Source organism: Ananas comosus, linkage group 1, assembly GCF_001540865.1.
Source record: "Ananas comosus cultivar F153 linkage group 1, ASM154086v1, whole genome shotgun sequence".
NCBI classification, from domain to species: domain Eukaryota; kingdom Viridiplantae; phylum Streptophyta; class Magnoliopsida; order Poales; family Bromeliaceae; genus Ananas; species Ananas comosus.
The window spans coordinates 1655567-1676519 of NC_033621.1; the positions used below are offsets into that span (position 1 = coordinate 1655567).

Here is a 20953-nt window from a genome sequence, read left to right on the forward strand (position 1 = left end):
ATTTTTAAATGAAATAAACGAAGCGGATAGCGTGCTATATATCTCTCAAAATTTTTTTTTTTTTTTTATAATATATATTTTTTATAATTTTATTGTAAAATACGAAAATATAATTTTAATATATAGAAAATTAGTTTACGCGCTTTCGGTAGGAAAAGTTGCTGATGAAACATGAAAAACCTACACCGAAAGTAGCTGATCAGGTTGTAACTTGGATCGTCCTTTAAAGCACTTTTAGTTTTTTCTCGCATTTCCGAACTAAAAGTTATACTTTTTCAAAAAATTTTAAAAAAACCATTTGTTTTTTTTTTTAATGTTATTTGAATCTATGATTCCATCAAATAAATGCATCTAAGCTGACTCATTTTTTTGCGTCTTCAACGCTAATGCTATCTTTTTCAATCTCTCTGTGCACACACTCTTTCTCTCTCTCTCTCTTCTAAAGCTAAAGAGGAGCAAATATCAAATAGAAGAGGGTGTATATGTAAAGAGTCCAAAAGGGAAAGTTCTCACAAAGGAAGATCATAAAGGTACATCACTTGTATGAATCCTCTGTATTCTCCTTTTCTTTCTACTTGTTCATTCATTTCTCCTCTCTAATTCATGCATGAAAAAGTTGGAATATATCTTTGTTTTTGCTTTTTTGTTAGTTCTTGGTCACCCATAAGTGGATGATGATACCAAAAGTTGTTGGTGGCTTTTTGAGTCCTTTGATAAGGGGAAAGAAAAAGAGAAAAAAAAAAAAAAAAAAAAACTTGAACAATTGGGATTTGAGATCTCCTACTCTACAATTGTGATTACTAGTTTTGTGAGTGAAAAGGGGCTCTTTTTTTTTTTTTTTTCTAGCTGTGTTACTAAGGAAGGTTCTACACACAAATACACAATGATGAACAAGCATAAAAAGAGAGCCCATCCAATCCCCCCTCCAAGTAGTGCTACTGCTATATCAGAAATACTGTTTTTACTATTATTACTATTATTAGTAGTGTTACTAGTTTGTATAATTAATACTATTTTTTTTTTTTTGAGAAAAAAATAATACTATTATTAATTTATTACTCCTCCACCCTTATAAGACTTCTACTTGGCTATTTGTTGTTTGCTCTATGTGGTGCTTTTCTGAATCCGTGAACTTGTCGTTTTAGTCTCATCGACTTACTTTATATGTAGATTCATGCATGTTCATAAAGCTTATTCCCAGTTATATAGACTATTGTGTTTTGGTGATCTTGCTTTTACAGGTATTGAAGTGATCTTCTTTGTGTATATATATTATGTACTTAGGTGCATGTTCTAAGTTACAAGTTGTTGTGCTACAAGTGAATGGAACAAAATGTTCCCAGCTGAGCCATGGAGTGGTCGGAAAATCTCAAGCCGGCTTCGAACTACCCACCCGAAAGCCGAACTGAGGGCTTTAGCTCACCAGGCCAGGGCTTCTTGCAAGGTCCCACTAACATCAACCCTCGACCTCCCGTGTTTTTTGTACCAACTGGCGTTAGGCATGTCTTGAATTACTCTTTTCAGACCGGCGAGGAGTTTGCGCTTGGATTCATGCAAGAACGGGCCAGCAATTCCCGCGAGCCTTCTCTTCTTCCGACCACTTCTGAAGAACAGAGTTATGCCGATCAGAGGACGGTGCCAATAAGCCCTCACGTCGGTCTCAGAAGTGCTTCTGATGCACCAGCGACGAATGCAGTTTTAGAGACTGAGAAGAAAGGCCCTCCCTCGTTGCGGCGCTTTGCTTTAGGTGCTTCATCCGAAGATGTACGCAGCCCGGGATTCGGTAAAAGGTACGATGATTCCCCTGTGTCTTCCGAATTGCCGCCAACTAAGATGAAGTTCCTCTGTAGCTTCGGCGGGAAATTTTTACCCAGACCAGGTGATGGAAAGCTTAGATATGTTGGAGGTTACAATCATGTCCTTCAGCTGAACAAAGACATATCATGGCGCGAGCTCTTGCGGAGAACGCGGAAGTTGTGCAACAAATTTCACGCAATCAAATACCAATTGCCAGGGGAGAACATTAATTTGCTGATCTCCGTGTCCTCCGACGAAGATTTGCATCTTATGATGGACGAGTGCAGAGTCTTAGAAGACGGTGAACACAAGCCCCGGATATTTCTTTTCTCTTCGGAGGACGGCGATGTTGATGATGGCAGTGTGCATTCTAATGTAGGAAAAATTGATGCCGACGCTGAAAGGCAGTATGTGATTGCTGTAAATGGCTTGGATGGATCAGGCGATGCATTCAATAAGCGCGCGAGTGCTTCTGCGACTGAAATGGATCAGTTAATGTTCGAGCTCGGCGAGGCTAAGATGAGCAAAAGTGCTTCTAGTTCAGCTACTGTATCTGCAATGGATTTGATTACTCCGCTGAAGACACCATCTAAACCTATTCAAGTTAAACAGCATATTGGAGTAGCGGCTTATTTGAAAAATCAAGACAATGAAGAGCAGTTCGAGGAGGATGACATGTACCTATATTCCGGGCATCGCCACCAAGATATCTTCTTCAATAAGGACAGCAATATTTTCTTTCCTTCGCCGGTGCCTACAGAATCCACTACTTATCCTAGTAAGCACAAACAAGGCATTACAAATTTCTCGAAGCCGCTCAACGAGCTAAAAACTCTACCTAGGATAGTCGATGGACTTCACGGTGAAATGAGAATTGCAGATGGAGAAGTACCGAGGAAAGAAATAAAAGCCAAAGAAGATAGTGTATCCGAGAAAAACGATGAAGCGGCGTTATCCTGGCACTTTACGGACAAGTTACCTGTGCCGACAAAGCAGCATGAAGGTTCGCCTTCTGACAATGTGCCGGCCGAACCATCTAATGCGGCTTCTCGGGTCTTTCAGACGGAGAGGATCCTGAGGGAGCAAGTGGAGCCTCTCATTCGGTTAGCAAAATCGGATGATTTGATTGGTTTTCAGCAACTTGGGCTTAATGAAAACTACATTATGACTGAAGAATCAACCACCGCTGGCAAATCTGCTGATCTTTCGCCTGGAGGGCACCTAAATTCAAGTGATATGTTGTCTTCACCAGCTCAAGTGCCGGAGGATGTGATATTGCAGATTCCAAAGTCCAAAGATTTTGGAGACGCCCAATTGAATCAGGGAGAACAAATGTTTTCGCTGGAAGAATCGGAAAGATCACATAAATCTTTGCACAAGCTGAGAAGTCATGGTTCTCAAGAAGATGCGGCTAGTCAAGTCGAGAAGCGGATAGACGGAGAGAGCTACCGAAACAGCTTTGGTTCTCAGAGGAAGATTGAGAAATCTGACAAAGAAAATGGAGTTCAAACTACTGTCAGGAGTGTCGAACTAAAATTTTCACCTGCAGGTGCCAAAAGTTGCAATAGAAGTCAGGAAAGTCCGAGTTCTACGTCATCACCGTCTACACCTTCGGGAAATAGAACGGCTAAAATGTGCGACAAATTTTCACAGTGCGGTTCTCAAGATCAAGGCTATAGTCTATTGAAAATTAGCTTGACACGGTCGCTGGAAAATGATGGCAGTAGTTTGCTCGTTTTGAATCGTTCGCACGAACTTAGGGAGGATGTTAGGGAAGCTAACCAGGAGCAAGAGGTACTCACTCTTTTATCTCCTTAATTAATTGCATTTTGTGTGTCCACTTTCATATATGTTTTTTGTCTACAGGAATATGAAGCTGAGAGAGTTGAAGAAATCGGTTTGCCTGCAGTGGATGCTATTAGTCGAGATCTGAATATAAGTAATGTACAGGTATGCTTATTGGGGTTTATGATAGAGCTGCTTTTTTGTCAAAATTTTCAAGTAAATGAACCCAAACTTGCTTTCCTAACACATTTGTTCTACAGTCATGTTTGAATGACTTTTCAAGTTTATGAAAATTGAGAATTGGTTTGGCAAAGGAATGATTCCAACCCTCGATTCCATAATATTTCAGAATATTCAAACGCTTTCCATTCATTCATTTGCATATTGCGAAATTTGGTTTCTGAACGACTTTTACACTTACAAAATCTACATAATAAACCTATTTCAGCAACTAAGTACAAAAGGATATGTAAACAAAAGTTTAAGAACATTTTAGCTCTCTTACACAAGGAATTTTTCAACTAAGCACAAAAGGATATTCCACAACATGCAGATTATAAAGAATGATGATCTCGAAGATCTTCGAGAGGTAGGTGCCGGTACGTTCGGAACCGTCTATCATGGGAAATGGAGGGGTACAGATGTGGCCATTAAGCGGATAAAGAACAGCTGTTTTCTGTACCACTCATCTCAGACAGATAAGCTGGTAAGTTTATTTTCTGAGTCTTTGAATTGATTTTCTGTCGCATTTTTTCTTCCCTTTTTTTTTTCAATGCATTGTAATGAATCGATTTATTTCAGATCTTGGAATTTTGGCGGGAAGCGGGCATTCTCTCGAAGCTTCACCACCCAAATGTCGTGGCCTTCTACGGAGTTGTGAAAGATGGACCAGGCGGAAAATTAGCTACTGTAACGGAATTTATGGTCAGCGGATCCCTTAAGAAAGTTTTACTGCGCAGGGACAAGTAAAGTTCTCTCTAGTATATCAATCGCCTTCACTATTTCGCACTTAAATCACCACTAAATTTTTCTGTGTTGGAGCTCGCAGGTATCTCGATCGCCGTAAGAGGCTAATGCTTGCTATGGATGCTGCTATTGGAATGGAATACTTGCATTCCAAGAATATCGTCCATTTTGATTTGAAATGCGATAACTTGCTCGTGAACCTTAAAGATTCCTCGCGTCCAATTTGTAAGGTTAAGTTACATTTCATATCAACTTACATCTTTGTCTTATAGAACCTACTTTTCTCGGTAAATAGTGCGATAAATACTAGGAAAAGGAAATAAGCTCTGGCGATGTTTGATTCAGGTTGCTGATTTTGGCTTGTCGAAGATGAAGCAAACCACTATGGTATCCGGTGGTATGAGGGGAACACTTCCCTGGATGGCTCCGGAGTTGCTTACCATCAACAGCAACAGGGTATCTGACAAGGTAATACATAAATCTTCTACGACGATTATTTCATCACTTGGTTAGAGTGTTGCTACTGCGATTCTTCTTCGCTGGAATTTGTATTCAGTAACGTCTAAAACCTCCGCGCATTGCTATTTCTTACCCAGCTATAGGCCCTGCATTTGAAATTTTGTATGCTTGCTAAAATTTGAGTAACTGTTCTTTGATTACAACTACAGGTTGATGTGTACTCCTTCGGCGTCGTCATGTGGGAAATTCTCACTGGAGAGGAGCCGTACGGCGATATGCACTACGGAGCAGTCATAGGTATGCCGATAAATTAGCATCTTTTTATGAGATCTCGTAACTACAATTACCCGAATCTAACATTTCCGACATTATAGAATTCTGAAGGTGACACTTCCTGTTACCAAATGACCAGTCAAATTTCAAAAGAATACTTTCTTTTGCCGTTTGATACTTGCGAATTTATATGATCGATTTATATCGAAGACGACTTATCAAAGAACTCACTTCCGAGCAGGGGGTATATTGAATAACACATTGAGGCCGAGCGTGCCGAGTTCGTGCGATGTAGAATGGAGGAAACTAATGGAGCAGTGTTGGGCCGCGAACCCCGATCAACGACCTTCGTTTACTCAGATAGCGGCGCAGCTCCGTTCGATGTTGGACGCTGTTCAAGCTTAGTGTTAACTCCACACTATGCTATCCGTGAATGTGCGGCGCAGATCCGTGTTTAAAGTTTGTACTGTTTGTTGTATGCAGTAGTAGTATTTGCTGTTAGATCAGAGCTGAATATGCTTGTTGGAGGTTCTTTTCTCTCTCTTTTTCCCTCCTGTTTTTTTTTTTTTTTTAATTTGCATTATTTTTTCTGCTTGTTGTTGTGAATTTGTAAATGTGAAAAATGTGATTATGTAAAACTTGGTTTCCTGTATATGGTATAATTCCCAAAAATGTTAGCCGAAATCGATGCATGTTCTGAATCAAAGATGCTTCTTGATCATGTATTATAGCAAATTATTACTCCAACAAAATAAGCTAGATGAAATTGTGCACCGTAAACTTTACCACAAAATAAAAAATAAATAAATAATCACAACTGTACTTGGAGAACTTAAATGAAACAATTTTCGCTTGTTATGAATTTGGATTTTTTTTTTTCTTTAAGCAGTATTCAAAACAACAATTCTGCGGAAGGTCAAATGTTATCAAATGATACGTAAAATAAAGGAAATTAAAGGCGTAGTGTATCAATGAGAATAAACTTGCATTGTATGATTATATACATAAATGGTATATAGCGGCAACAATACTTATTTTCTTTTTTGAGCATCCTTTTAATTTGGTTTTTTTTTTTTTTTTTTGAATTTTTCTTTTCTTTATATTAACACCACACTGGTAAATTAACAAATGATGTGGCTAAATAATAATAATAATAATAATAATTAGAATTTTTTGTAATTTTCGAAATTATTATTATATTATTATTTTTAGAATTTTTTTTTGTGATTTTTTAGGATTTTTTGTATGGAAAAAATTTCTAAAAATTAAGAATATGAACATGGAAGTATTAAATTAGAATTAGATTTATTTATTTTTAATTTTTTTTTAAAGTTACGTGTTGTGATTACAATTAGAATTAGAATTTAATTTATTATAATTAGCTTACAAGCAAGTTTCTAATTGCATTGAAATTGGCAAACCAAGTAGGTGCACCAACCTGTTACTAGCAAGAAAGAAGCCCCGACTTTTTTATTTGGGCTAAATTTGGTCTTTGGTCCATAAATTCTGAGAGCCGTAATACTTTTTGGTCCTCAAATTTGAGTTTGTTATAATTTATAACTTAAAATTTTTAAATCATCAAAATCAAATTTTACGCTATAATAATTTAGTTAGCTAAAAAATATTATATTATTGTCGTGACATCTGAGTCATTTATATCTCTTTAACTACCGTTATATTATATTATTACCCTATCGATGAGACATTATTTAGTCAATCGAATCGACTTGTACTATGCAACTTGATTGTAATAATGTAAAAAATTCAAACAAAAAAATTAACCAGAAATTACAGGAGCCTGTGTTCAGGATTGGTCTATGTGAAAATGACGGGAGCTTGGATTGAACCCAAATGAACGAACCTAAGTTGAATCTGGTCCCTTCTAGTCTCAATTTGTGGGCCCAACCCAATTTGTCTCCCTCACACAACCTCTCTCTCATTGACTTTAAGGTTAAGATTCGGTGCATGCACTTATATATAATCTTAATTTATTATCATTAATTTTTTTGTACACAAAGGTAGTAATCCACCTTTTTTGTTTATTCTTTTTAAAAAATAAATTTAACTAAAAATACAAAACAAAATGACTTCAAACTTAAAACTTCGGATATATACAGCCAGTGGATTAAGATTTTATTTAAAACACTTGTTAATTAATTATGTACTTTTAGCTACAAGATAATTTTACGAGGAAAATTAACCAAAAAACTTATATCAGCATGTTATTGTAGTAGAACAATTAAAAACTTTTTGATTACAAAATTTCTAATCAAATAACTTTACCCCTCTGCGTCCTTCGAACTGAACCCGTCTTTATAAAAGCCAGAGACTCGAATCTTAAATTTTTTCGAACACACATGCAGGAATAATTTTCGGTACAAACCAACTTAAAAACTAAAAAAAACATTATTTGGTACTAAACTCTTTTTTCTTTTTTATTCAAATTAATATATCGGTGAGCTTTCAAAGAAGTAGCACAAATTCGTGTTAACTTGTGCAGGTGACATTTCTAATTTCTAATATTATTATTATGTCACTAGCTTTGGCATTTTCTAAGCACAATTGGACAAATTGGTATGGTGGCGTTACAAGTGCAACAAGGGTTACGAGGATTAATATAAATTTTTAGGTAAATTAAAGTTTAGACAAAAAATTATTTTTTATTGTTTATTTGTATAATTGTGGAAGTGAAGGTTTTTTTAATTATGTTGTTTGTTTAGGGTTCGTTTGGAATTGCGGGGAGATTGTGTTACATGCGGTGAGAAACGACGATCAGAAAATATCCTATTTGTTTCCGCATGTAATATTGCTCTTCGCATATTATGGTTAGTCGATTACGATATATTTTCTACGGTCTCATCGGAGAACCCAGAACCATTTTTCTATATGCCTTTTTCCAACTCTATTCTATCTAATAGCATTATACCAAACTAATAAGCCTAAGTGAGGGATTAATTAATATTTTACTATTATTTTTTATTTTTTTTTTCTCGGGTCAAAATTAGTTATATTATTTTGAAAAAATTAAATAAAATTATAATGATTCAAACACGAAGGTGACTAAAGTGCTTTAACTCTCTCCACTTTTCGTGGAACAAACACATGCGACTATGATGTTGCACGATTATGTCATTGACATTTGGGAACCGCATACGTGGCTCCACCACATCCGTCCATTTCACTGGGGTAATTGAAAAATGATAAGAAACTAACCTAAGCTACATAAGAATTTATCAGATATTTGTTGATTTTTAAAATGTGTGTAAATTTATACATGATTGCTATTAAATGTAGGATTCCAATGGGAGACTTATTTTTTCGAATAAGGTATTGTGAGGGTAATTTTTAATGTAACACTCAGTTTTATGAGCACATATGATAATATTATCCATTCAATATTAATTTCATATGTTGGAGTTGAATAATTTAAAATTATCGTCCGGAACAATAATGCTCAAACTTTATGAAAATATTTGTTTATGATAATATAAAAAAATAAAAAAATAAAAAAAATAATTTTGAAGTTATTGTGATATAATGGATTTTAACAAATAAGTAAAATTATAGTACAAATTTTAGTCAGTATTTTTTTACAGCGACTGATTTAGTTGGAAATATTTTAGGATAAAATAGATATAAAAACATGCTCAAAAATTTGTACTATAATTTTACTTATTTGTTAAAATCCATTATATCACAATAACTTCAAAATTATTTTTTTTATTTTTTTATTTTTTTATATTATCATNTATAGTACAAATTTTAGTCAGTATTTTTTTACAGCGACTGATTTAGTTGGAAATATTTTAGGATAAAATAGATATAAAAACATGCTCAAAAATTTAAATTTAGTTTGTGAGGGCTGAGAGTTGAAATACTTGAAAGGTGAAAGACTTTTTGGCAATCGTGCAATTTTAGTACAGTCCACCTAAGCATGTATATCCAGAGATGTTCTTATCTCTTTCATTTGAAGCTTCCAGAGAGAGAATGAGAGAGAGAGATTAGGATCTTAATATTATTATATTTTTTTGACTTTTTTTGATGAATTTTTATAAAAATTGAAAGTTAGAAATTGATTTTTTTTATACGTTTTAGGAATTGATTTCGCTTGATTTTGATAAGAAATTTTTTAAGCTACTCTAAAGTGTTGTGGTTGTTGTTCGGATTAGGAGAGCAGTAACAGATCACCATGCTATCCTGACTACCATTCTGTTTCTCGAATTTGCGATATAGGTGTATTCCGTATTATCAAAATTGATGGACTAATTTTTATATCCATATTATAATATTTAGCGTATGAAATGAATTACTGACATAATTGAGATAATAGTATTATTTTTACACCTATCTATAGAGTCTATTGAGACATACATATTATATGATATTGTTTTGGAGGCCAACAAAGAGTGATAGATAGTATGGACTTATAACCATATTTGAAACATTATGATAATATTGTCATAATTTGTTTAATCATTGTATTTGACTACAACTTATATAATATTTTGAGTTTAATAGTGATATTACACTCCGTTAAGGTAGTGCCCGCGAGTGCCACTCCGGAGATTAAGTTATGAGATATTATTATAATATGTGCCAGACATTAGTCTGTATGATAGCGGATTACTATAGGTGAGTGCTGGACACAAAGCGGCACATGCTAAACTTGACTATTGAGTCGGTCATTATAATTGGATATTCTTGCAGTATTTTATTTAGTATCTAATCGATGCATGAAATATATGATCGATTTACAGTTTTCAGTTATGTTGTAGAGACATGATAATAGTAGTTGCTTTCAGTAATTATTTATATTAGTATTTGTTTATTTATATTGCTTGGTTATTTATTATTTTTACCTATTATGGATCTAGTGGTGTAAACGTCAGTATTGTCGACTGTACTCACTGAAAACTATTGATTATAATTCTTATACCTTTTTATTAATATTTTAGTTCAGAATCTTCAATAACAACGACTGATGGAGATAAGAGGATCGCAGATAGTTAGTATCTTTTACCCTCTTTGTGTGTATAACTGACCACCTATTAGTGTATATAGCAATATATGTATAGTATTTTGAGGTTTGGAGTGGTTAACGATGTTATATTATTTTAAGAACAGGTGTAGGGATAATTGTATGTTTATAATATTACCATAATACATAATTTTTATTTTACTTGCAATTGTTGGATTTTAGTTTTTTTTTGACAAATTTTTGTTGACGTTTCGCATGTATAAAATATATTCTCATGCATACGGCCGGTCTATTGAGGTAATCTGAATTTTTGCTGTAATTCGGAACGTGATATTTATACAAGTCTATTTACCTAAAATGTGAAAAATATTATAGAGTTGGGATTGATGCAACTAGAAAATCCATAAACATGAAATTTTATCAGTTGGTAAATAAAAGATACAGTTTTAATTTTTTTAAATTTAAATTATCGATATGATTTTGTTTATTAGATATGTATAAACAAACTCATATAATTAATAACAATTTAATGCAATTTCGACAAAATACTGCTACAGCTTCCTAAATTAGTAATTTGTTTATATATACTTTTTAAAATATTATATAAATTTATTAACACATCCATAATATTTTGATAAATATTTCACCATATATATATATATATTTTATATATATTATTAAGGAGTAACACTTTCCCGTGGTTCACACGCGCTCCTCCTGCAGATGCCGTGTGGGACAATTCATGCATGGGTACATTGGCCACGCATGTATCTAATAATGGATAAATAATAAATAAATAAATAAATAAAAGATCTCAAAATGTACCCGAGAATATTCCCCAAGTGGTAATTTAGTTAGCGAGCAATTTAATTAAATTTGATGATAGTAACACCGCCTATTAAAATTATATTTAGACATTGTATATTTATTAGTATTAAAATTGCAATAACAAAAATTTATATTATTATAAGTGGTAAATTTTTTAATTTATTTTATTATGCTTTAGCGTAATTTAATACCTGAAATACTAAACATCAAGTTTTACCATCTACGTCAAGAATAATTTTAGATTATTATATTTAGCTATTCTATAATTTCTAGTGTGTTTTTAAATATGATTTTCATAGGTTAAATTCCACAATTTAACCCAAATGTAATTTAAAAAATTCTCAAAATTGTAGTGTGGCCCTCGCACAGGACAGCACCATCCCCTGCTTTCCTTGTGAACTTCCTCTCTCCCACACGCACCAAAACCCCATCCCTCTCTCTCTCTCCTACATATACCAAATCCCCCCCACCCCACCACCACACTCACCAACCCCAATCACACCAAAAAACACGAAAACTCTCTCTGTAATCTCTCCCTCAGATCAAATCACCTGGAAAAAGATCCAATTTTGGCGAGATGTGTGGCGGCGCGATCATCTCCGGCGACATCCCCACCACGGCGGCGGAGCTGCTGTGGCCCGGTCTCAAGAATAAGTCCAAGAATAAGTACAAGAATAAGAAGAATAAGCAGAGGAGCAGTAAATTGGTTGAGATCGAGGAGGAGGAGGAGGAGGAGGAGGAGGAGGAGGACTTCGAGGCGGATTTCGAGGAGTTCGAGGACGAATCGGAGGAGGTGGAGGAAGCGGAGGAGATCGAGTTCAAGCCCTTCGCCTCCGTAGCGCCGCCGCTTAAACGAGGTAAAGTTTTCGCTTTTAATGTGGTTTCGGGGGCCAAAGTTTTGATTTTTATTTGGTTTTTCCCCCCCTTTTTTTTTTGCCTTTTTTCTCGATCTTCTGTTGATTGTTATTTTTATTGTGATCTCGGATGAGTCGTTTCGGTTGTGAGATGGGTTTTGGCTTGTTTATCTGTTTGTTTGTTTGAGATTGTTGATGCTTTGTTTTGGATTAGTAGAGAGGAAGAGATTAGAAGGGGAAAAAGAAATTAATTTTATCTTATATATTGGAGAAAAAGAGAGAAAAATGGTAGTTTTTTGAAATAATAGAAGTGATTGTTTTACTCCTCCTTTTATTCTCTGCCCTTTTGTCCCCAAATTTAATCATTTGAGATCAGAGTTAATACACAGTTTATTAATGCTTAATCTAGTTGATTCATTGGGTGCCATCAGATTGGAAAAGCCTACTTTTTGCTCAATTAATTCAGTAAAAGAGATCTGTAGTTCATTTTTTAGGAAAAAAGTAAAAAAAAAAAAAAAAAAAAAAAGTTTGTTAATTGATGTGGAAGAGATCTATTTGAATTTTTGATTGGTACGAAATAGCTCCTAAAAGTTGGAATTTTGCCCAAATTTTAGAAATTACTCATCTGGTTCAAAGATCACTTTTTTTCCCTCTTCAACTTTAACCCTTATTTTTTATCAAATTGTAGAGTGCTCTACCACCTTGAGATCTGCGGATTTCGATGGACATTCGGTTAGAATAGCCAGCAGGAAGAGGAAGAATCAGTACCGGGGAATTCGCCAGCGCCCGTGGGGCAAATGGGCTGCTGAGATTCGAGATCCTCGCAAAGGGGTGCGAGTATGGCTCGGCACCTTCAACACTGCTGAAGAGGCTGCTAGAGCTTACGACGTCGAAGCCCGTCGGATCCGCGGCAAGAAAGCCAAGGTCAACTTCCCAGAATCCGGTTCCAGTGCCCAAAAGCGCCACCAGAAGCAAAAGCCGATTCCTCCGTCGGTTCCCAAACCAAACTCGACAGAAAATTTGAACTTCACTGGTTCCTTCGGCTCTCTCAATTACGCAGATGGCAATTTTGTCTCTGATTACCGGGGGATTGTCGAAGAAAAGCAGCTGAAAACGCCACAAACCGACCCAACCTGCTTTCGAGCAACAAATCACTTTTCTGATCAAGGAAGCAACTCTTTCGATTGCTCGGACTTCGCTTGGGAACCTGAGATTAAGTACCCGGAGACAACGTCGCTTCTTACTCCCTCCGTAAATAACAGCGATGAGACCCAATTTGTCGAACACGGTAGTAACCCTCTAAAGAAATTGAAAGGTGATTCCGGAGAAGCTGTGGCAGTGGAGGAGAACAAAGAAGTAAAACTCGTGGACGAGTTAGACTTCGAGCCGTATTTGAAATTCTTGCAGTTCCCGGATATTGAAGAGAGCTCGTACGAAACTATCGACGGCCTTTTCAATGGCGATGCGGCGCAAGACGGGGTGAGCCTTGTCGACCTTTGGAGCTTCGATGACCTCCCCATGGAGGGTAGTGTCTATTGAGAAATGTTAAGCCCTGGATGCTGGGTTGTTTCTGTAAATACAGCGAATAAGTAAGCAAGCGTTTCCGTAAGTTGATCGCGTAAACATGATTTCTGTTGCTCTATCTTTTGTTGAAAATGAGATCTTTCTTTCAATATTTTTTATTTTTATTTTTCCAGGAATTGATATTGGAGGATGTGGAGTGCCAAGAACTATTCATGAGGCTTTAGTAAATTAGGTTGTGGTGTCTGTTTATGATTTATAAATGTGCTCGAAGCACAATTGCTTAAGAGTTGTATTGTGCTCCTGCTATGTGTTTTTGTTTCTGGTTATTGATCTCGAAGATCTTCTATGTTGTTGAACATTCTCTCGCATTTAGCTGTGTTTCTTTGCTATTGAAGATGCTTTTAACTTCAAATTCTTGTTAGTTTCTAACTAGTTTTTATTCTTTGTGGACTGCATGGATCTTGAGTAATGAAATATGCCCAGAGTTGATTTTTCACTAGGGGTGTAATTCTTTAATAAATGCTTTTAGCAGTGGAAAAATAAACAGTATACAGTTAATAACTAGTAGTCCCTCTTCTAAAATATTAAGACTTCTAAAATATTTTTTTGAGAGAAAGGTAGCGCGCTACCCGCTTCAGTCAGAAAGTAAGTGAATTAAGCTACATGGGTGAGGCAACAAGGCCTCGACGAGGGACGGACGAAAAAAAGAAAAAAAAAAAAGTTCGATCGATCACTTCTTTGGACTAAGTTTCCTCCACAGGTCCGTCAACTGCTTAATCTTATAAATACAGGCTATTGGGTTGTTCTGGGTCGCCGTGAAGATCGCTCTGTTTCTAGAATCCCAAGAAACCCACCAGCAGGCTATCAGGCCTATGAGACTGGTTGAGGTCGATTGTGATCTCGTACATCCTGCCCATCTATCCCACACTTGACGCACTTCCTCTCCCAGATCTCCTAGCTGAATATTCTCCTGGGTCGTCGCCATTAGGAATCTGGTAACTACGCATTGTGTGAATAGGTGGTCGACTGTTTTCTCTTCCAGTCCACACAGCATGCATTTCGTGTTGCCGACCCATCCCCTCTTAACCAAATTGTCAGCAGTAAGCACTCTCTTCTTAAGGACAAGCCAACAGAACACTTTCACTTTTAAAGGCAGGCGTAAAGACCAGATCTTGCTCGAACGGGCATCCCTCATGCCTCCGTCGCCCAAAGTTGAATAAGTTGACTTCACCGTAAAACATCCGTCGGTGCTCCAACGCCAATGTACACTGTCCTGCCCCTGACTAATTGAAACATTGGAAATTCTGCCCTTAAGAGCAGTAATGTCAGGGCAAACACTAGGATTAACAGAAGTGTCACCACCAAGAATCGTTTCCCAGCACCAACCGTTGCTATTCAACCCGTCACGGATTTTCAGGTTTTTACCAGGTGATAAGTGAAACAATTCAGGGAACGACGAACGTAGCGTTGTTTCCCCACACCAACGGTCCTCCCAAAAGTCGATGTGTCGTCCGTTACCCAGCTTATAAAAAGCTCCCCATTTAAAAATTTCCTTCATACTTAGTACACCCTTCCACCAATACGAAGGTGGTCTAAACGATCGTCCCTCCTTCAACGGTCTTCTTCTACGATAGAACAATTCGTGGATAAGATTATTCCACTGTAACAGGGGAGCAGTTAGAAATTTCCACCACCACTTAACAAGTAGGGCTTGGTTCATCGTAGTAATGTCGAGAATGCCTAGTCCGCTTTCCTTCTTGTTACGGCAAACATTCTGCCATGAAACCAGACATCTTATTCCTGGGTTAGACAACTGTCCTGTCCAGAAAAAATCTCTGCGTACAGTCTCTATACGCTTGATTACCCATTTAGGGGTCGTAAAGACCGAGAGATAGTATAGGGGTAGATTGGAGAGTACTGCTTTTACAAGGATAAGTCTACCCCCGCTTGAAAGAAGTTTACCCTGCCACCCGTCGATTCTACTTTGAATTTTACAGATGATCCCCCTCTAGTCCTCCTTGGAAGGTGGTTTGATCGACAAGGGCAACCCCAGATACTTAGTGGGTAGAGTACCCACTCTACATCCGAGTAAATGCGCAATCCAACTGTCCTTTCCCTGTGTGTGACCAGTATAGTAGACTTCCGATTTCTCTCTATTAATTCTCAATCCAGATGCCCATTCGAAGAGTTGCCAAATGAATTTTAGGTTTCTCAAACATCTTTTCTTGGCTTTACAGAAGAAGAAGGTATCGTCTGCAAATTGAATGAGGGTAGTTCTGGATGTCTCAGTGGGACCGATGCCTACAATGAGATTGTTACGAATAGCCTCATTCGTCAGTCTGGCAAGACATTCCGCGACTAGTAAGAAAAGAAAAGGGGAGAGCGGATCCCCTTGTCGTATGCCCCTCTTCGTTTTAATCCAATTGGTGACGTCATCGTTAATCAGGACTGCAACCTTGGCGTTGCAGACACATAGTTTGATCCAATTACACCACTTTTCGTCGAAGTCCCACCAGTGTAAACAGCTAAACAGGAAAGGCCAATAAATTCTGTCGTAAGCCTTTTCGAAATCCACCTTTACCCCGACCCCCTCATCCCCCGTCCTACTTGCCCACCCTAAAAGCTCTCTAACGGTTACAAAAGTATCAGTGATGTTTCTCCCCTTCAGAAAAGCCGATTGGGAGGGGGATATTATGTCGCTCAAAACCTGTTCCAATCGATTGGCTATAACCTTAGAACGGAAACAAAGTGGTCTTCGTGATTGTTATTATGGTTTAAGGTTAATTTGATTATCATCGCAAAGCCAAAAAAAAGCTGTTCTAATCTTCTGTAACATTTTGGTTGTGCTGCACATGTTTAGGTTGTGCTTCTTATCTTTTCCATTTCCTTGCTCTTAAATCTTTTTTTTTCTCCCATGTTCTTGTTCTTGGTCAAGTAAAATACCTTTGAAAGTGCACACTTTTTCTTTCATTTTTTTAAAGAAAAAATAGAACGTAAAAGAAAACGTTTGCATTAAGACCCGGCCCTAGTGAAACAACCTCTACTATCATGTTTCACCAAACTGGCACTAGCTCACAATTTGAATTGACCTTCGCCTAACCTTGTGAGCTTGTTTTGACTTTATCCCTAGTAATAATACTGAACAAAAATTGAATTGGTGCTCGAATCCTGAAGCAACGTGCACGAAAATTACACCTCCTCACTGTAGGAAACCTGCTAGAATCTTTTAAAGCACTACAAGAATGATAATTTGTGTGTCGATTAATACTTCATGCTGGAAAAACATGCCACACGTAAGCTTTTACTCTGAAACAGCAAATAAAGAAAAAAGCTACCTTTAAAAAGTTGAAATGATCTCAATATTCCCTAATTTTCCATTTTCTTTGCATCTTCGCGATTGTTCGACAAGACGCGGTTTTACAATTCGATTTGAATGGGCAAATGAGAAATAGTTAGGTAGACCAAATCTACTGTACCATCCGCAGACAAGTAACCAGTTAGGTAGTTTCTGATTCGAGAAAAAGCTATTCAGAGGGTCCTGGCGAAAAATGTGAGACAGGTTACCAAAACAGCGACTGAATGAATATGTTCAAATATTTACAATTTATTCCACAATCAAACCGTTCAAACACATCGACCGCATGAAGATTATTCTGTGCAAGCCTACTGGATATTTACATGATTTATTTCAGAATACCAATGAATGCGACTAACTAGGGGGATGATATGGAAAAGACGATAAAAGAAGAATGATATGTACAAAAGAAAAAGGACGTAAGCTAACATCCCATTTTTGAGTATAGCTCGTGGAGAGCTGTGTATAATGGTGCAGCAGCTCGGGGCCTCTCCACCTGCCCAAAGAGGATGTCGTGGGTGGTCAAATAAGGATCACCGTAGAAGCTGAGATTAGTCTCGGTCCTAGTCGCAACAACGTTCCCTTCCAATGAAACCCCAACAAAAGCCCCTGTTTCGAAAAACTCTCATCAGAACAACATAGTTTGTAAAATATACTAATAACCAGTTCTTCGTATAAATGGAGCTTATAAGTTGTCAAAAGGAAAAAAAGATAGCTAAAAGTTTGGTACCAAGTCATTTGACCAAGACTTGTCTAAAAAAAGCTGATTATAGAAATCATAGCAATTTTTTTGCTAGTAACACCACTATTACCAAGAAAAAAACAAATGAAACTATTACGAGTTCGCCTTGCAGATAAGATTTCCATGTTACCCAGTTCTATACTAAAAGACACAAGGCGGACTTTGGTGAACATTTTTTTGCTAAAAATTTCCTAGATCTTAGGAAATATTCAGAACAGCAAAAGTTGTGGGATTAAGCTAGGGCTACAAGGATACATATTTCCACCATGAAAGCACTCTCTACCTTTGCTGCAACTGTAAGTATAACACATTCCGGAACCTTTGTTGCCAGCTCGAAGATCTGCCTCAAGAGCTCTTCCAACAGGTCCTGCCGCAATATTGACACCAGCCCCAAGAGAAACATGCATGGTACTACTAAATGCCTTAACAGCTTTTTGGCCATGGAGCACAATGATGAAGTCCACAAGTTCTCCTCCAAACTGGAAGGAACGACAAAAGGAAACCAATTTACATCATAGGATACTTCTATAATCTTAAACAGACAAATCCCATACAACAGAGGTATCGAAGCCTGGATCTGCATCATAATACTTAATACTGAAAATATTAAGAAGTCATTGGTTTTTCTTTTTTGCAGACAAAGCATCAATTTTCCACGTCAAAATTCAAAATATTTCACTCAGATTCTTTGCATCTCTTACCATCAAATGAGAGAGAGAGAGAGAGAGAGAGATGCAAACAAATAAATGGACAGATTAGAGATTAGATTTTTCATAGGTGCCTTCATAAGTTCGTCTATGCGATTAAGACAATCTTGTTCTACTATAATTATAGCCCATTTTGGATTTATTTTATGCCACATTTCTTCATTACGTTCCAACCACCTTTTATCTGATCAACCATGCAGATCTCAGACTACACACAACCATTGGGGGCAGATTTTTATACTATAATTGCATCAATTGTTTTAGATTTTAAATTGGATTAATAAGAAGCAACAATAAAGAACGGAATAAAACAATTTAATGGAATGCTTACCTGCAGTCCCCATCCTAGTCCAACAGATAATATTGCAGATGGAGCAGACCATGATCCATCAGACCTCCTAGAAACCACTAGACCAGTACCAACTTTGTACGTGACAAGTGCACCAGCCTTAGCAACTGTTAGTATGGCAAGCCCATTTGCTCCTTTAAGCACTGCAGAGGGAATAGAATTCTCAGGGTTTAATCTACCAACCTGCATATTGGAAACAATTTTTTTTTTTTTGAGTAACATGGATGAAAAGCTAAAAATTAGAAACTCGAGAAAAAAAAAAAAAAAATCCTACCTGGCAATAACTTCTCAAAGTATTTGCGGACTTATATATCTCATATTCCATCGATAAGCCAATAGGCAAATTCAACCACCCTCTAGTGCATGTCCAATCCGTAACATCATGCTTTGCTGACTGTGTGGCATTACTTATGTAGCTAATCAATATGCCCTGCAGCGGATCGAGCCTCTCATAGCAAGCATCACAAACTCTTTGTGGGTCCCGCACTCTGAACTTTATAGGCAGCAAACATCTTCCCCGCGAGCAATCTTTGCAGAAAAGCCCCCCACAAAACCGACAATGATGCCTTCCACGAGTGAGAGCTGTGAAAGAGGAATTGCATTGCATGCAAACAGTAGAATAACTATCTGGCAACCATTCCGGAGGTTCTGCTAGAAGTACCTCCCTGTAAGTACTATAATTCAAAGCTTCCGCTTCAAGGAGAGGCGGTGCACTTGGTAAACAAACTGATGGGTGTATGAAAGTATCCCCATCCTTTTCAGACCTAAGAAATGATATATCAGAGCTACAGCTTCGCTGTGGTGGATCACTGTTACGCGCTCGGCTTTGGCCAGTGAGAATGGCAACTAACCCAGTAAATACATTTTTCAAATTCACTTCAGGATTAGCATGGGGTTTTGAAAAGATAGTAGGATCCTCACTTGAATCATAAACCTCGTCCAGAAGATCCGATTCCATTGTGGGGGGGTAAAGATATTCCGGTTGTAAAGATTTTGAACGTGATGAAGACTTTGGATTGCCACTAGGAAGATCAGAACTGAAGGTCTTATCCTTTTGACTAAAATTATCAAGTTTTAAAAGGGAAGAAAATGAAATCATTCCTTCATGGTTAGCCATGAATTCATTCAGAACTAACGACTTATCGAAGCACAGAGCTTCACCTGCAGGTCATAACAAAAAAAAAATATCAGGTTATAGAGCTCCTCTTGACTCTATAAAATCACAGCAGCCAGCAATTTTGAGAGGAAAATGATAATAATAATAATAATAATAATTTGCAGGACGCAATGAAGGCAAACCGACTAGAATTAGCAATGTAACTATTTCACTCATCTAGTCCACCAGAAGCAGTTATCATAATGTGTTTTTGGAACAAAGAAAACAGAAAATTTTCAACTACAGTGTAAAACAACTATTGACAATATATTAAGAAATTCTTACTGACAATCATCTAAGATAAGAATTTGTACACACAATTTACTTCTGCGAAACAAACTAATGAAATTGTATATCTCAAATTGCTATAACAATTTGTGGCTTTTTTTTTTTTCGAAGGTCGGATTTTCATATTTCTGTTCTCAAACCTTCGTTTATTAGACAGTATGAGCGAATGCATATGCACATAATGGTACCAAATCCTGAATGTTGCTCTATGATTAAAGCTAGGTGAAATTGAAGACATCTTGGAATATAGTTTCGAGTGAAATTTGGATCAGATTCAGTTTAATCTATTATGTACTACTTTAAATTCAATTCAAGTCTATTGGGTCGCTTCATGATTGATTTATACAACTCCACTATCCAATTTTGATGCAAGAGTGCTCAAATCCCCAAAATTGGGATTACACTAAGAAATATAAGATGAAATGAATAGTGTTGCCTCCATAAGAAGCCCTAGCCGACCCCTTTGGTAGCGCAATAGCTTGTGATGGATCATGATGGATTAACCAAAAATTAGGGTTTGCTAATTCGCTATTCAGATAGATACAATACATCTACAAACCACAAAAACAACAGCGAACTCAAATCACCAAGTTATCCTACCCAAATCAATCGAAGATCCCTAATAACCCTAAAATCATCACAAACCCCACCAAAATGCAACCAAAAACAAAAGGAGAAAAAGGAAATCGGAAACAATTTCAAGTGATTAAGAATCGCAAAGGAATAGGTCGATCCTCACCTGGGGATTCGATTGCTCGAACGAGTTGGATCGATCGTGGGGGATGAGATAGAGAGGGGGATTCGATTGTTTCGCGTGAAAGGAGGCGAGAGGGAAACGAAATATCGAGGACGACACGGCAAGTCGGCAACGCTATAAAAGGTTTCTTTTTTA

At 36.9% G+C, this 20953-nt stretch overlaps 3 protein-coding genes across 13 annotated transcripts; 2 read left to right on the forward strand and 1 right to left on the reverse strand.

The window, feature by feature from the left end:
* On the forward strand, positions 364 to 5964 carry LOC109711018 (MAP kinase kinase kinase mkh1-like). 9 transcript variants are annotated; one of them, XM_020233922.1, is made up of 10 exons: positions 368 to 530; positions 1285 to 1790; positions 1851 to 3591; positions 3664 to 3747; positions 4136 to 4288; positions 4384 to 4547; positions 4631 to 4778; positions 4894 to 5016; positions 5217 to 5304; positions 5522 to 5964. In XM_020233922.1, exons 2-10 carry the CDS (start codon positions 1351 to 1353, stop codon positions 5683 to 5685), a joined length of 3105 nt encoding a protein of 1034 aa, XP_020089511.1. In that variant the 5' UTR covers positions 368 to 530; positions 1285 to 1350; the 3' UTR covers positions 5686 to 5964. The 9 variants fall into 9 exon arrangements, with proteins under 9 accessions (XP_020089543.1, XP_020089511.1, XP_020089489.1 ...); XM_020233937.1 differs by having other exon boundaries at positions 369 to 530; positions 1242 to 1444; positions 1525 to 3591; XM_020233931.1 differs by having other exon boundaries at positions 369 to 530; positions 1285 to 1444; positions 1525 to 3591.
* Positions 11504 to 13876, forward strand: LOC109716901 (ethylene-responsive transcription factor 1-like). Of its 3 annotated transcripts, none has more exons than XR_002218074.1 (3): positions 11504 to 11943; positions 12629 to 13545; positions 13638 to 13876. XR_002218074.1 is itself a non-coding variant. In XM_020242514.1 (2 exons), exons 1-2 carry the CDS (start codon positions 11664 to 11666, stop codon positions 13477 to 13479), a joined length of 1131 nt encoding a protein of 376 aa, XP_020098103.1. In that variant the 5' UTR covers positions 11504 to 11663; the 3' UTR covers positions 13480 to 13876. The 3 variants fall into 3 exon arrangements, 1 of the variants encoding a protein (XP_020098103.1); XR_002218073.1 differs by having other exon boundaries at positions 12629 to 13529; XM_020242514.1 differs by having other exon boundaries at positions 12629 to 13876.
* Positions 17041 to 20953, reverse strand: LOC109714361. Its single transcript, XM_020238959.1, has 5 exons — positions 20801 to 20953; positions 18892 to 19778; positions 18600 to 18800; positions 17845 to 18040; positions 17041 to 17428 (listed from the first exon to the last, which is right to left on the reverse strand). The coding sequence occupies exons 2-5, from the start codon at positions 19732 to 19734 to the stop codon at positions 17244 to 17246; spliced, it is 1425 nt and encodes a 474-aa protein (XP_020094548.1). The 5' UTR covers positions 19735 to 19778; positions 20801 to 20953; the 3' UTR covers positions 17041 to 17243.